Source organism: Solea senegalensis, linkage group LG3 (assembly GCF_019176455.1).
Source record: "Solea senegalensis isolate Sse05_10M linkage group LG3, IFAPA_SoseM_1, whole genome shotgun sequence".
In the NCBI taxonomy this organism is placed as follows: domain Eukaryota; kingdom Metazoa; phylum Chordata; class Actinopteri; order Pleuronectiformes; family Soleidae; genus Solea; species Solea senegalensis.
In genome coordinates, this window is record NC_058023.1 from 11,069,026 (window position 1) to 11,086,312 (window position 17,287).

At 40.7% G+C, this 17,287-nt stretch overlaps 1 protein-coding gene across 1 annotated transcript; it reads right to left on the reverse strand.

Moving 5' to 3' along the window:
• Nucleotides 1–4,672: 4,672 nt before the first annotated feature.
• On the reverse strand, nt 4,673–16,278 carry mmp14a (matrix metallopeptidase 14a (membrane-inserted)). Its single transcript, XM_044022115.1, has 10 exons — nt 15,883–16,278; nt 8,983–9,131; nt 8,672–8,797; nt 8,025–8,332; nt 7,749–7,910; nt 7,283–7,422; nt 6,693–6,831; nt 6,455–6,605; nt 5,812–5,927; nt 4,673–5,423 (listed from the first exon to the last, which is right to left on the reverse strand). The coding sequence occupies exons 1-10, from the start codon at nt 15,964–15,966 to the stop codon at nt 5,104–5,106; spliced, it is 1,695 nt and encodes a 564-aa protein (XP_043878050.1). The 5' UTR covers nt 15,967–16,278; the 3' UTR covers nt 4,673–5,103.
• Nucleotides 16,279–17,287: the final 1,009 nt, after the last annotated feature.

Genomic DNA, 17,287 nt, shown 5'->3' on the forward strand with positions numbered 1-17,287 from the left:
TTTTGTAACAAGTTTCGTTAAATTATAAAATGCATAATTGTTTTATTTATTGTGTTTGATTCATAGAAATCGTCTCGTCACCCACTTGGCGGTTGCAAATTGATGCATTAATACACATGACATATTCACATTGACTGCTTTGTAGTCGGCAGTAAAAACAATGAAATAAATAGCATGTTTTTGCTAATTCATCAAAAGGACTTGTTAATTCTTTATGTTTGTTGCCTCATTTGTTTGTAGCTTCAGATTATCTACTGTGCGTCTGGAAAGTAAGTGGACACATTTAGTTTTTCTCAAAACAGTTGTTTAGGGGTCATGACTGAGTTATAAAGCGTGAAAAGAAAGGTGTTTTGTCAAAAAGCTGTAACACATACAATCACGTGTGCTTGGGCGAGTGAAGATGACATTTTGGAAAGCGGGAGTGTTCCCACACACTTTGTCCAGAGAGAGGAATCAGTCACAACAGTAACTGTGCATGAGAAAGGTCCAGTGAGACCAATGGAAACACCAGGTGACACAGTTTGGCCTGTGCTGGAGGAAAGTGGATGAGCAGATGTGAGGAGGAAAAAGTCAGGTCAGTCAGGTTAGTGTACGGTGAAACTTCACTAAACTATATGTAAAAATGGAGTTGAAAACTTGCGGCTAATTTCCAAATCTGAAAGACTTACTTACTTTTCAGCCTAATATTAACTCTAGAGAATTATCACCTGAATCTGCAGTTTCGTTCAGCCCTTCAGAGCATTTTAGCAACCTCCAGCTTCATTGTTTTCATTTTCTGGCCTACTTTATCCACACAGAAACAGAACTTTCCCTGTACAATCTTTTTCTTTTTGTTCTTAAAAAAACACGGCATTGCAGTACATATGCCAGGCCTGTGTGTGGTGCTGTAACTCTGCTACAGAAGTACACCAAAAATGAAGAAGGAGAAAAGCATGCATGCATAAAGAAAGAGAAAGCGCAAGTAAGAGGTTGGACTATGACATCATTGATCAGTGCTTTACTAAAAAGCTTTGGAATATGTTGTATCTTTATTTAATCTCCTGGAAACAATCATCAGATGAACACAGACAGACACACTCCTTCCATGCGACACACGCCTCAAGACAGTCACTCTGAAACTCTGTGTTAATATTGACTTTAAAATCCCCCCCAAAAAAACAACTGTATTTACGTGTATTATGTAGCATTAACTACTTTCAACAGTGCAACTGCTAAAAGACAAGACATTTTAGAAAGTGCACCTTTTATGCTAAATATTATTGAAAATTCATAAATTCTTAAATTCAACTTAATCAAGTAAATGAAGAATCATTTCAAGTAAACACTTCTTCCATGGCGTAATTTCCCTTCTCGTAAGTACAACTTTATTCAGTTTTGTCTATTTTTTGACCTACTTTTCCTTCTTTTGATGCACTTGCTGCTAGTTTTAAGTATTAAAGTATTAAGTATTGCTTATCCCATTGGCAGATTCTCCTTCTCGGGCTGTTTTCGCAGTGTGATGTGTTCTGGACACTGTAATGTACATGAAAACGGTTTTGAGAGATTAAACCATAATTGCAAACACATTCCCAACAAAATATCTTACATGTGTTGTTTTTTTTTCAAACCAATTTTGTCATTTACTCAAACTGTATGTAATTGTTGTTTACCATGACACGCTATATATGAAAACCTAAAAGCGTAGGAGACCACGAGCAAAGAGGGGACAGGGAGAGGAGAGGGGGCTGAGAAGGAAAGAGCAAAAACAGAGCTGAGATACTTGTGGTGAGTGGAGGAGTGGTTTGAAAATGAAGCCTCATAAAAAAGATCAGTTTGCTCTGGTTCAGGAAATAATCACAAGGACAGAGAGGGCAGAGGAGGGGGATGCTGACAGGAGGAAAAATTTCCTCAAACAAATTCAATCATTTCTGTTCTTCTCACTTCTGTCACCTCAACTCTTCTTTCCCACTTTCTTTCTCCTCACACACTATTTCTTTTCGAACGTTTTCACAATAAATTTTAATTGGGGAGAGCTGGGGCGTAACACACACACACATGCAGACTACAGCTGCTTCGGCCCACGAGGCTCAGATGTTTGTCAAGAATACCAGATGCTCTGTGGGAGCGTGCTCCTCTGAAAAATGTGACCGTTTTATCATTTTTTCCTGCACTCATTCCTCAACACACGGCCACAGGCTGCCTGTCCAAAACAACCAGTGCTGTAACTGTAACCAGACGTTTCCATCCGTCACCAAAAAAAAAGAAAGAATCTCCTGCTCTGACCTGGTTCTGTCAGGAGAGGAAGACCCTGAACTTCATCACAACCAACAATGTATGTCATTTCACTTATATCTCTCTGTGACTTCAAGGAATGTCTGTGTGTCTGTTAATCACATAACTGTCCAATGGTTCATTTGACAATCTTCAAACTTGGCACTAGTGAGATTTATCACATGGGTTACTGTGGCAACCAGTACCTGACTGGTGTGTCTGTTCAGGCTGCCGGAGACACATGACGGCACAAGATGGCCGCCTCTGTAAAGTAAGGCCCTTACTTAAAGTACATTTAAAAAGGCTTATTCTAAGGGTAAGACAAAGGCAGCTGACCGTCATTAACGTGATTGTTTACACCTGTGCTTTTTTGACCTGTCAAAATGGCCGCCATAAAGGGTTGTAAATTAGGGGGGGAAAACACCTTTGCCTAAAACAAAGAAAGAAAATTAGTAGTATTGACAGTAGTATCTTGCATCACATCATATGAAAGCACAAACGTATTAGTTTCTAGATGCTAGCCACCATTGCCACACATGAGAAAGCCTTTGTATGTACCATGTATGTATCTGGGCCACTATTTCAGTCAATGCTTGAATCCAGGTTATCATTATATATTTCTGCCAAATTTAAGACCACTTAATCCCTACAAGTGTAGTTTAGCCACAATGATCATGAGGATATTTTTCAAAAATAATCTTCGACTGAAAGTTCCCTCAATAAATGTTCTCAAAAACTGAGAATGGAAATCAAATAGGACATTATTTTAACTTTTAAATCCAAAATGCAGCTGCATCAATGTAAAAATGTTGTCACTTACTAGTGAAAAGATTCTAAGAGAATTTTTTTTGTAGAAAATAGTTTAATTTCACTTTATCTATTGAAATACAAAAGTAAAAACAGGCAGGGGGGAAAAAAAATCTCATTCCATTTTATTGATATCATCATTATAAATATTATTACCATTATCATTGTCATTATCTAAATCAATTCACCTTCAATTTTGACCGAGTAAAAAATAAACAGAGAGAGAAAATCATTGAGCACCATTTGTATCAAAGTACATAAATAGCATTGCTTGTTATTCTGTGCTGACGTCACATTTACCCTCTGATCTGATCTAATTCACCATCCACTGAATGAAAACTGGGATTCATTTCCATCATTGTCACATTATGCCTCTGTCCAGCAGGACTTTAAATGACAATATACTAAAGCAAAAAAAAACAACTATACCTATTACCAGGAGAACAATAATAACAATAATCATATTTATAATAACAACAGTTTCCCATAACAATGATAATAATTAAAAAATTGCACCATATTGTTGGAAAGTGTACTGTGTACTGACCCATTCGGACGAGCTGCTCTGCTCGTATCTGACGACAACAACAAAAGTACAGGAATGTCTCGGAACCGTCATGTTATGAGATAAAACTTGAAATTCCCGTCTGACTGCTTGCACTGAACAATTTAGAGTTTTTCCTGAAACTCTGATGACCTGAAGCTGCAGTAACATCTGTGTGTGCAGATGTGCAGACTTTCAGATGAAACCCCTTTAAGCAGCCTTGTGTGAAGTTTGGCTTTTGTATCCCAAAAAGTCTGCAACCATCAATGCTCAAACTTTCTCCTTAAAGGTCCAGTGTGTATCATTTAGGAAGGTTTACTGGCAGGCTTACTTGAATATAATACCCAAGTAGGTTATTGTATAATCGCTATTCCTGAAATGAACTTTAATGATGTACTTTTGGGGTGTCACCATGTTGCATTGTCATGTTTCTTGCAACAGCCTAAAGGGATTAACTAGCCAGAGTATCCAAATATTTGGTATCCAAAAGCCACTGCAGTTCCCTGACTCACTTCGGAGAAGGAGGTGTGAGTGGATGAGTCCTATATCTGTTCCAAAGTGCAGCCCCGTGGTTAGATGTCACAGTTTCTTACACACTAGACCTTTAAAGAGTAAGTGTTGTGACATTATACTCAAACTACAGCTGAAATGGTCCTCTTTGGTGTAAGGCTTGCTGTTGTTTAGAAAAGTGTGAGTTCAAATACTTAAGTACCAAAACAAAATTGATACACATTTCAGTACCTTACTTTCAGGAGTATAAACATTTTTCTCTTGTTTTTGCATGAACACAAAAAGGCCTCATGTGATACATTCTCAAAGACGTCACACAAGCAATAGTACAAGTGCTAAAATGTGATTTAAATCTGAGGCTAAACAAGCAAACAAGGTTATGAGTAATAGGCTACTTGCTGGTTGTTGCTGTGGATTTGTGACAGTGCTGAAGAAGTCGGAGGTTTGATACCCAGCCTCAAAATGTTGCCAAAATACAAGATTCAACAATAGATGTAGAAATGATTAAGTCAAAATAAAAGTACAATGACGTACAGATGAATTCCACAGCAACAATAAAAATCGTGTAACAGAGATGAATTTTTTTAATTAAAACACATTTGTAAAGTTTCTGTTGGTTTGAATCAGACAGCAGTTCAGCTGGAGTCGTCCACTTAAAGGAGAGGAAGCAAGGAGGGATGTTTTTCTTTCTTTAATACCTGGGATGTGAGAGAGGAGAGGCGGGAGGGAAGTCGATGAAGAAGAGTCTTCACACAACAGCACATGTACATAGTTTACATACAAATACACATTTTCCTGATTTCAGTTCCTAGGGCCCTTTCCCTCTTTCGTGGCACATACAAACCACCGACAACATTTTTTTTCCCCTCCAGTTGCTCCCTCTTCTTTCCTCTTTCACTTCCTCCCTCTCTCAGTTTCAGTTGGCCCTCGTCCTCTTCTCCTCCTCTCTGTCTGTCCCTCTGCATCAGTCTGTCAGTCACCCATCGCTCTGTCTACACCTTGTCCAGTAGGGATCTCTGGCAGTAGAGGAGGCGTCGAGGCGTTCCGTACTTCCTGAAGAACAAAAGCACTCCGAGAGTGATGAGCACCAGCACCAGGAGCAGGAGAGGGATCACCACGGCAACGGGCCCAGCCCCGCTCTCCACTTCGTCCACCTCGATGATGATCACCTCCTCTTCCCGACCTTTCTTGGGCTCCTCGCTTTCGCAGCCCATCCAGTCTCTGAGCACAGACTTAGGGTACCCTGACTCCACCTTCATGTACTGGTTGTTGAACTTCCAGTACTTGTTGGCTTTGTAGAAATATGTGTAAGCTGAGGACAATTGAAGGAAAACAAATTAGTTTAGTTTCATTTAAAACAGCTGAATTTCAGTCCAAGAAAGAGCTGCAAACTATTTCATTTTCATTTAATCTGCCATTACTTTTTCCATCCATTTATCAATCTTCCTGTTGACTAGGTCAGGTCAGGAGATGGCATCAGAAACCCAAGATGTTTCCTTAAAACACTCAAACTACTGATGTCATTTTTAATTCCAAAAAAAAAACCTCAACACAAAATCTCGTCCGTTTCTTGTTGAGGTAGAGGCGTAGGGTGACGTGTGAAAGCTAACTAGTCTTCATGTGTCCCACTTCATTTTAACTACTACCCCATTAACTCAGTTCCAATAGGGAAACAGAGTAAAACGGCGAGGAAAACTCACATCCATCTTCACTCATGATGGTGGCCTTGATGTTGTCTGGCGCGCCACTCCACATGCTGATGGGCTTTGGATAGCCACTGTCCACGGTGCGAGTTTGCTCGTTGAAGCGATAGTACCTGCAAAAAAGTTTTAAAAAATGATTAAAAACAGCTGAGGTGATTAATTCTGACTCAGAGCTGCGTAGATAATGTTTTACACTGTATATTTTATTGTAATTAAATGATTTTTTTATCCTCAACTAGAATAAATTATAAATTTGCTATGAGATAAGTGGAAAATGACTTTTTTGAATTATCCAAGCATTTCTCAAACCCTGTTTGAGATGTTGTTAAGTTGCGTTATCATGGTGAGTTTCGCATACCGCACTGAATAAAGGCGAAAGTATTTCTCTTAAAAAAAGAACTATGGTGTTAGATGCAATAGATTAGAAACTCACAGATAAGCATGGGGAATCCAAACAGTGGGTTGTTTGTGTGAGCGAAATGGAAAAGATTTAATCTCTGCATGAACGGTGCAGGAATGTTTCATATGAAATCTCGAAGGTGGAGTGGCAGTAACAAAACAAGTAGTTTGTGCAGAATATTAGTGGATATTATTTGTCAGTGGAGTTAAGAGTACCAGAGGCAGTGAATGGATGACTCACTTGTTGCCTCTGAAGAAGTACGTCTGTCCTGTTGGTGTGTAGAACAGAGCAGCATCCAGCTTGTCCTTCGGTAAACCAGTGCCCAGGTCCTTCAGGCTGTAGGGGGAACCCTTTTCCATGCTGGACTCACTGAAAACCCAGTATTTGTCACCTGGAGGCAAACACATGAAATTCATCACTGTTGCAGTGATGTGTTCATCCTAAATCTGGTTTCAGTCTAATCTGACAGGGAACCTACCCTTGAAGAAGACAAACTTCCCATCATCCCTCTCGTAGGCGGCATTTATGTTTGAAGGCAGGCCCTTCCAGAAGTGACTGATGGTCATCGGGTATCCGGGCAGCACCTTGTTGTTACGCACACGCCAGAACCATTTGTCCTGCAAGACATACGTGAGGTTTTATTAGAGCTAGGGTAGAATGTATTCCTAGAGAGTAGAGTTTTTGACTTTATTCTTTCCAATAATATATAAAAGCATGAGAAGTTTTTTCTCAGTCCACTTGAAGTGGGTCAATACTGCATAATAACAGGAAATGTTAAGGATAATCTAATATACAAAAGTCCAGTTTTTAGTTATTTTAGTATAGACTAAAGAATGAAATAAATAGATGCTGTGAACATCACAGTCATCTTCTGGTATATTTTAATTACAATATTAATAATTTAGTGTTTAATGATTTAGTAATCATGACAGACATACACCCTTCAGTTATTCCTGAGATTATTAGCTATACGTGATTACTGCCTCTTCCTCTCAGTCAACCCTTTCTACATATCATAGCATTAAGAGTTCAAACTAATTTGAGGGAAAAAAAAACCTCCTGTTCTACCTTGAATACGAACTTTTCTCCTCTCAGAATGGCAATAGTGTCAAAGTGTCCCTCACAGATGTCTGGGCCTTGTTCTGGTTTGTCAGGGATGGACGGCTTTGTGGGTCGAGGAGGAGGAGGGGGAGCACCAGACTTGGTTCCTGAGGTGAAGATGTGAGAATAAGGAAAGTTAGAAATGGTTCATTTGCAGTAACAATAGCTAAGCCTTTTTTTTGCAGTCCTGAATCTAATAAGCCTCACTACTCTCTTGCTCTAAAAAAGGTCAAAAGAGCAAAAAAAAAGTGTCTGCAGTGGAGATGCATTAAAGGCCCCTTTCTCACTTATACACATATATTTATTGTATATAATGCTTTTGCGTATGTGCAAGAACACAGTTTTACACAGGCCCTGTCGCTGTTGTCCATATTTTACGTGTAGCCCCTTTAATTTGAAAAAAAATGCTAACTCTTTCAGGAGAGCAACACACCATAAACTGTTTGGATGCCTCTGCGGTCGTCGTCGGGGAGCTGGAAGTTTTCAGTGTCAAACCATTGGTAGAAGGGAGCCATGATGGCAGAGGGGTTGTTTGAGTGTTCCAGACCCAGAGCATGACCCAACTCATGGACGGCGACCAGGAAAACATCATTACCTTCAAACACACAGTGAGAGAGAGAGAGAGAGGGGGAGAAAGACCGTGAAAATGTAGTCTGTCTAAGTTTAGAACAAGATCTGTCCTTTCACCATCTCCTCGTCTTCCTCTTACCTCCCTGGTCCACAGCCCCGGTGGTCCACGGCTCGGCAAGGTCAAAGTGTGTATCCCCCCCAATGCCGTGTCCGGGGAAATAGGCGTGAGCCAGGAAGCCCCCCTCGCCGTCGAAAGGAGTGCTGTCTCCGTGGAAACCATCCGCAAAAGAGAGCATGATGTCTGCGAACTTGTCAACCTTGCCTTTGATTTGGCTGTACGGGATCTCTCTGAAGGTGAGCGGGATGGCACTCTCCCACACACTAAACGCCTTTCGAATGGCTTCATTCGTGGCTCGCTCCCCGATCTTAGGGGTGTAGTTCTGTATGCTGTCATAAAGAATGAAGAGACAGACAGTTAAGCCTCTTGCACACTAAAATCGGCAGGTACAGCATATCCAGTGGTAGGGCGAGTTGTCTTTCAACTGGAGGGTTGTGGGTTCAATTTCTGCCTCTGCTAGTCTATATGTGTCCTTGAGCAAGACACTTTATTTTGTAGCTTTTCCTTCAGTCCCTTTTTGAGTCGATCTTCCAATTGATCAACAATTTCTTGCTGGTGAGAGTGGGACGTTAGGGATGGGATATGATGGACATTTATTCAAAATGATACCCCGAAGAGAAGTGAAACAGGAAGTAGCCAGTGCAGGTATTTAGAGAGACTGTTCTTACCTGTAGGTCACTTCAGACTTGTCCCACTTCAGACCCTGCACGGCGTATCTCTTCCTCCTCCGCAGGTTCGTTTTCAGCTGCGGACCAAACTTGTCAGGGACACCACACCGTGGCCGGCTCATCGCCCTGGCAACGACAAAAGAAAAAATTGAGATTTTTACAAATATTTTTGACATCTTTTTAAGGACACATTGTTTTGTAAACGTTAACCTTGCCTCTTGCGATCCCCCACAAGTATCCTCCAGACATAACTCAATGACATTTAATGATATTAAACCATGCATTTACTGTATGTGTCAATCAGGACTCACTCTAATGTGTTTAAGTCTATAGAGCCGGTGACAGTCAAACCATACAGCCTCTGCATGGCTGCTATCGCTGATTCAATGGTCTTTGGTGAGCGGATGGCCTGAGCTCTGACATCGCCGGGAGGAAGATAGCCATACTTCTGCAGCCAAGCCTGAGAGAGAAGAAGGAGAAGATGATGGTGTGTTTGATTTATGGGATAAGTGAATCATTGTTTTTTTTTTTCTTAGCTAAACCTATAACTGTGCCTTGGACAGGATAGAATGAATCACTAAACCTGCACAAAGCTTAACACAGTTCCCTCTATCAGTATTGGTATTTTAGTATTTTATTTTGCAGTTCTTCCATAGAGTTCTTTACATACATTGTTTGCTGCAGAAAAAACAATGCACATTGCTGTCTGCAATTGCCCTCATGTGGAAAAAAGCAATGTTTTTTTTTAAACCCTTATGGTTCCATAAAAAGTAAACATGCTAAGAAAACAAAGAATTGTAGAAAAACTTGGCTGCTAGAAATGAGTAAACTTTAAATATATACCAGATAATGATGACGTGTGTAATAGCACTTATTTAGGCCACTTCCTTCTGTTTCACTTACATTTTTGGCTCAGATTAGTCTTAGAAGTGACACATGCCAGAAACAACAGGGAAACCACTGGAAAACATCTTAGTCAACATAAAAACAGGGGATTGGCCGCTTGTATGAACCTGTGGGTGTTTGGCTTCTTCAAGTGAAGTGTCAGTGCTTGTTAGGAGCTGCTTCTCTCTCTGCTCAGATGTGCAGCACAGATTGAGAACGAGGGGGACGAAGGGTGTGTGCACATCTAAGTGGGTTTGTGTGTCTTTTTCTGGTGACATTATCCCCTCTACAAAATCTTAATACAGGCCATCACCAAATCGTACGCTGAACTTGTGACAGCCAAAAGACTTTGTTGTGGGGTCATAAGAAGAAACCAAATGAAAGAGCCAAATAAAACACACCAACTGAATACGCTGACGTCATATTAGTCACACTGACCCCGTGCTCTGTCTAGACTATTGCAGCCAAAGACAACCAGTGGTCATAACGCTGGAAAAATTAACATTGTCAGCAACATTTGGGCTCCTCAAAGCTTGAGTTTAAGACCCTACTGCCTGTGTCTCCATCTGTCCTCCTCCTTCTGTCTCTGTCTGCCTTCATGTCAACCAAAAACCACCACTATTTATCTTCACACATGAAAGACCAACCTATTCTTTCCACAGCCTGCTGCTGCTGGTGCTCTAAGGCTGGATGAGACACTGCCATGCTCGTGGCTGGGGTTTGCTTTTAATTTCTATTTTTAATCCACAAGGAGAGGATTACTTAAATTAAATTCATATTGCTCTAAGTTAAAAAAAACATTTTATACATTTTTTTAAATTGTATAATTGCCTTGTACGTTTCTTGAAGTTTTAGTTGTAATTAGAGCCAAGTCCAATTAAAACCCCTCTTTGCACTGCAGAGTCGTTTGACCCAGGAATGAATGCCACCTCAAAAACCTATTTAAACCTGGGATTAAACCGGCTTTTTAACCAGTGGGAATGTCTAAATAAAGTTGTTTTTTTTATTTATAGCACTGGTAATGAAACTATTACTGTAATGCAGAGCTGTTGTGATTTATATTAATCTGGAGATTGTTTTCTTGATTTATTATTCCATAAAATGATTTAAGATCAAGAAAGCGTTCAATCTGCACAATTATGAAGCAGCTGCTGTGACTTCTTATGTTGTAACTGTGCCATGTTGAAATTATTGTTGCTTTAATGCGTCTTTAAGCTTCCACTGTGTAAGCATAACGTGTTTTTCACACTAAAATGTGAAAAACATTTTCAGGTCAAATGTGTATTTGACCTTAAAGTGAATGCCGATTAAAAAAAACAAACACATTTGTTTTGTTTTGTATCATGTAATCTTCACATATCTCTGTTGTTTTTCCAGCCTTCCTCCAACAAATGTAAGGAAAAGCAGGAGGAGGGATGGAAATGGAGCAACTGTGCAGGACTACCTGTGCACACACAGCCACTGTTAGTCCCACAGTGGCCAGCAGAGAGGCCAGAGAACAAGGGTCACTTATGAGAGGCTGCAGTGAGGCAACACATCCCCAGTCCTTCTCTGCACTCCTACATCCCCCCCGACTCAGAATTTTGTCAAGATTTCTCTCATTATTTAAGCATGTAGTTAATGTAATTTATCTCCTGATCTCTCTGAGTCAATCTGCCTGTTAATGCCACATTTTCTCCCTGTGCCTCTCTGCTGAGTGCTGCTAGTGTGTCCTGTGGCTCCAGTGTGGTGACGCGTCTGCTTCTATAAAAACACTCCCATGAAAAGTCTCCCCCCACACTGTGAAGACCTGCATTTCTCTCCTCGAGTACTAAAAAGTACTCCACACACTGCCACCACCACCATCACCACCTCCGGCTGAGACGCCAGGTATCCCAGCATACACCCCTCCTCCCCTGGAACTCCCAGCAGCCACCGTCAAAGCCTCTATTTATTGAGACTTGAGTACATGGTGGGTATTGTTGGCGTCAGAGAAGCTATAGGTAGCACAGCCATGTGTGGTCAAAGGGCTGACTGCTGGTTTGGTAAACACACCCCTCAGTCTGTGTGTATGTGTGCAATGACATGGGGTCTGAATGTATAAAGCACAGACAGTGCAACACAACCAGCATGATGTAAACGTGACTGTGTTTCTGTGGGGGCGGTGTGATGCACACATGGATTGTGTGACCCTGCGGTGACCTGACTGCCATATTCCATTTTGACTTACTCTATTATTAATTTCTGTCACTTTTGAGCAAAGCAGACAAAATAACACATATAATATATAAATAAAGTACCTAAAAGGGATACTTGAGTAAAAGTATTTCTGCAGAAACTTTGACTTTGACTTTCTTTTTCCTCCGAAACCATGCAACATGTAGAGTTTTTCTCTGCTAAAATGTCCTTAAATTTGGCCTTAAATTTGAGGAAACAATTCCACATAAGCACAAAACAACAAATAAAGTTTCTACAACTATATTTTGAGACAGATAAGGCCTCAGTGTCTGGTAGACTTAAAACGTAATGCCCCTAATTATGTCAGGTGCTGCTGTGCCTTTCGTGTTACACATTTCTGAACAAATGTTCATCAGATGCTCAGGAACAAACACCACAAACATGTTGAAACACAGTGAGACACGAGTTTTGTGGGCTCCTGATGTTTTGCAATCCTGTCTTTAACAAAAAGTAAGCAGCATGTATGTAATGTCTGAATGTTTGTCCCGCATCACAGGACACATCTGATATTGTCACACACTCATTCATGTGATATGTGCTATGAAAATAAGCCGACCACAACTTCCTACAAGACTTATAAAAAAAATGAAAAACAAAAAATTCCCCTGAACATTTATAGATTTGTGTTTCAAAGAAAGACAATGACGACATATTTATGGGAAGAAAAACTGTCACTGGGTTACTAAATGCACCGTGTTGGTCGGACCAAAAATAATGACATGATATTGTGTTGAGAGGTCAGTATTGTGTCAAAGTTTGTGTACAGTGAGCCTGTGTAAGTGTCACAGCATTATTTCAACAAAATGAAGCTTTAAAAATGACTTTATTTCCCATCTTTTAAGTGTCACCAGACCTGAGGAACGAAAAAGTCCAGACAAGAAGGTGAAGGACAGCAGGCGATGATCTAAGGAGCAGAGCTGCGCCACAAGACAGGGAGGTAAAGACGTTAGAAGGATATAAGAGCGGTAAATGAAAAGCAGGGCGAGAGAAAGAGTTCGGAGTATGGCCGGATTTAAATTTGAGGGACTGAGTCAGATGTTCCTCTTGCTCGGTGCCAACGGAAAAAGCAGAGAATTCTGCTCATGAGCGGTTGAATCTCACATTGCCTTCATTATTTTGGCTCCTCTGACCCAGTTAGCGCTCACACCAGCACCATGTGTGATAGTTCTCCTGATTTAACATTTCAACCGGGTCAAGGTAGTCCTATCCAACCAGCTGAGACAAACACCAGAGACTCTCTTTGATGTCCTGAATGGACCATTTTCTCAGCTGTAGATAAAAGATAAGATGCTCCCCCCATCTGAAGTCCATCAGTTTCACATTAAGGCTGATCCAAGAGTATTTTTGACATTTCTTAAGTGACAGCTGCAGCACCATGCACCAGATCATGAACAAGTCTCTCCTTTGATGCTACATCAACAGAGACTCCAGTGTAGATAAAGACAATTGAACCCAGATGTGTTTTGGCCACATCTGTATGCCTCAGCACTGCGATCACGAGACATGTGTCTCCAGATGGCAATGATAAAAAATATATATATATTTTGCCAGATATGGAGAGATCCCGTTTAAGTTGAAAGAACATGTTGTTTTCTTTGCTGCCCGCTTCCTTTGCTCACAATGTGCAGCTTTGCATTTTATTTAAGCAAAAAAACAAAAGGTCAGACGAGGCAAAAAAAAAAAAGGAGCAGAATGAAAACAGATGCCAGAGGCAAAGGGACCCAACTTCACCAGAAGAGGATTTCAATTTTCAGAGAATAGCTGAGGTCTTACTTCTCAATTTGCGGAGCTTCTCTTTTCACTCAGTGTGGATTAAGTGGGTTTAGTTTGTCAAAGTGAAGTCAGACAGGGACATTTTCAGATGTTGAGACACACATGATAAACCGCAGAATTCCTCTAAGTTCAGTGTCTGCGTCTAAGTCCTGGCTGCTTGCTCAATCCACCCAAACCCCATAAAAGTGAGCACCATTAAACATTTATATCACTCCTACTCAAGTTTGTCTCTCGTGTCTGTGCTGCTCCAGTTTGCCCAACTTTCTCCGCACACAGACACGTCTATCTTTTGATCACAGGGTTCACATGCAGCTCACAGGTGATGTCATCCTCCACCTCATAATTAAAGCTGATCCTCGTTCTGCATCAGCATCGCAGCGCCGAGATAAAACAGCCTGCACCAGGAGACAAGATGGTCACTTTTGACCCGCACTGAGGGTTGTTATCATCCCGGCACTGAGGTGACATCAGTGACAGCAGCAGTGATTTTAGAGATGTTAGCTGCAGTAAACAGTCGTGTTGTCTCACTTTGTTTACAGACATTCATCACTGTTGGTGTGTTCACCACAGGAGGGCAGCGGCCTGAGGAATCTACTAAACTGTCAGACTCTGACTTATCCACCATGTCTGGCCTGACTCACATGCCAGCAGCTTGTGGTCAGTGACTAAGGCCCTCCTTTGCGCATCCTGTGTTGTCTTTAAACTACAGCGCAGACTCTCGTATTTACACATTTACAGCTAATGGACTTTTTTTTGCTGAGTGAACCAATTTCATGTGACAGCTGGCTGTGAGTCTTGCATCCTGTCCTTTACTGACAAACACCATAGACCACACGAGATGAGTGGATGTAGTCTTCCGGTTGCAAAATACAAAAAATCTCCCACTGAACAGCGTCATATCAATTTTTGGAACTGAAAGTTGACTAATGTCACCTGCAACCACACACCAAATGTGAATCACCCTGGTGCTCACTCATATGTTATCATATATCACCTATCTTTCTCTACAGTGGAACATAATTTACAAATGATGTCATCACTGAGACCATTAATTAAATGTTTACTGACATTTTCAAGCAAGTGGGAAACATAATTTTCCCATATTCTTCCACTCAAAAATAACAACCAGTGGGGGGGATCCATTTTTTATTCACATTCTAATAGAAACACCTTTGATGTGCATTTCCTTACAATCAGCCTGAACTTGACCAAATACTAATGTGTTACACCCAATATTTAAATATAAATTAGCCAAGTCTAGAGGAGAATGGTCAGGTTCGAGATGATAAAAAGGCAACAGTGACTCAAATAACCACTTGAAACAGCCAAGATATGAAGAAGGCCATCTCTGAACTCACAGCACGTGAGCTATAGCAGCAGAAGACCACACCAGACACTTTATCAGATATACCTAATACCTAAAGAAGTGGCTGATGAGTGTATATGGCTACTGGCTGTTTATTGGTGTTTTTCACAAGGTGAACTGAAACATTCAGGGACGAAGGACTATCTTTAAAAGCAGTATAAAATAGGCCAAGACTTGAGGCGCCCAGGATTCTCAAACCTAGTCATTTACCACATCTCTGCACGAGACCTGATGACAAAACATGTTGTTTTGATGAGAGTTAAATTGCACTTTAGGCATTTTTACACCCTCGGGCCTATAGTGTCCCACATGGAGTCAAAGCCTTGTGTCCAGCTTGTTGTGAAACGCAGACCGACTTCCTGGCTTGCTGTGTGTGCAGTCTAAACAGGCGGATGAAAACCATTAACCCCCTCCCCCATACCACCAACCCCAACAACCCCACTGCCCCCTCTTTCTCTGAACAAAGCAGCACAGCTGAGGTTTTCCAGTCTGTACACTAACCCTGCATGGCTGCATCTCCTCCCTGCTTCATTGCCCTTCAGAGGCTGCAAAAGTTTGCCATGATACTTATTTCCCCTCTATTATGTCTTTTATCTGCTTTTATTTCATGAAAACACTTGTTGGAAGAGAAAAACAAAGTTTAAGTGTTTGAGGGAGGGGGAATACATATAGAAATGAGATGATTGATTAAACATAAGAAAAAAAAGACCCCAAAGATAAAAGAAAAACAACAACAACTACATTTCCTTGTGAGACAATATAGCTTAAAATAAATAAGATTGCTGTTAAAGTTGCCAAAAAATGACTTTAGATTGAAAATACCAATTTCTTATGGATTATTTTGGCCAACTTTGATGAAGAATATTGATACACACATTGTTAACACTAGATAATATGATGTCACATGATATCTTTGGACACCTATGTAAACTTAATCCATGTAAATTAAGCATGTTTGCGTGCCACTTACCTCAGCTTGTAACACATCTGCAGAGGAGAAGCCAGAGAAGCAGAGAACACAGGCCACAGTGAGGAGCTGGGGCAGCATTCTCATGATCTGCAAACCTCCGCCCCACCAAAACAACACGACAGCTCACAAAACTAACCGTAAACACGTCTCCGACCGTCTTGGATGGGGTTTAAGAAACGATCAAAACAGTCTCGATCGATGTAACTCACTCCGTTATGGTTTTAAAACGTGGCAGGAAAAAGAGAAATCTGCGTCCTGCCTGTCCGCGTGCGCAAAAGCAAAATCAGCAACATGAAAAGCAGCACAAACTCATCAGGTGGCGGTGAACAGCGATCAGCTAAGGATTCACAGTTTGACTGCTGTTTGCCTCCGCGAGTGGAGAGTGTGTGGACGTGGAGAGAGGGGGAGAGAGAGAGAGGGAGATGGATTTTCCTCTGGGTCCTCCTCCAGATGTGCAGACGTCATTTATTTATTTTTAATGGCTGCTTGATGTTCATCCATTCAGATATCACAGTAAAATTCAATTAATAATAATAAAAAAAACCTGCACGTTTATGTAATCATTCGATGTTTAGCTTGAGTATAGCAGTACATTTTTTATTTTTTTTTTATTTTATTACTTTAAAGCTGACCCAGTGTGTAAGAATTAGTGACACTAGTGGTGAGATTGCAGATTGCAAATGGAGCAAGTGAAATACAGTGACCTTCAAATACGAGAAAAGATGTGATCATTTTCACACTTTTCCACTATATGTTCTAAATGTTGGAGATTGATGCAAGTTTTCAGGATTTTTATGTCTTTTTAATTGATCTACAGCTCGGCATTGTTCGGTTTGAGTCTCGTGTCGGACGTCTCACTCATGACCCATAGTATCTTCTCAGCTCGCTACTAAAAAGTACCAGGTACTAGGTAAATATGAGCTCTTGACGTGAAAAATTGACATAAAAGTTCCAATCGCTAGTTTCGGAACATGATTTTCATCACTTTTGTGAATCATGTTCCCATTTAGAGGAAAATACATAAAGCAGGACACATACGAGTGGACACCAGTGTGATTGACAGCTGGTATTATCCAATAAGAGCCTGTATGCAGGTGACATCTGTGAACTTCTGCTGTGAAACCTCAAAATGGCGCAGCTCAAATTGTGACTCAAAGCTTAACCCTGAGACTTCAATATGGACATTTTTGTCCATTTGGGCAAATATGGCCATAAATATGGCCGCCGTGTTAGTGCATATCACACAGTTTTGTTCTAAGAAAGTCTCTCCCTTGACAAATTTTAGAATTCAAAATAGATCAATAGAAAACTTAAGTCATTAAAGGACAAATATGTCCACTTCAAAAAACTGTTATAAAAACATTGCAGATTATTTTTTTAGCTTTTCATATATCTCTTAAACAAC

Bases quoted from the DNA above. Each gene is read 5' to 3' on its own strand.
- mmp14a (XM_044022115.1), bottom strand. From the start codon at position 15,966: ATGAGAATGCTGCCCCAGCTCCTCACTGTGGCCTGTGTTCTCTGCTTC. The intron at 9,132-15,882 runs GTAAGTGGCACG...CTTCTCTCTCAG, and splicing joins CAGATGTGTTACAAGCTGAG to GCTTGGCTGCAGAAGTATGG. The intron at 6,832-7,282 runs GTAGAACAGGAG...TATGTCTTGCAG, and splicing joins GAGAAAAGTTCGTATTCAAG to GACAAATGGTTCTGGCGTGT.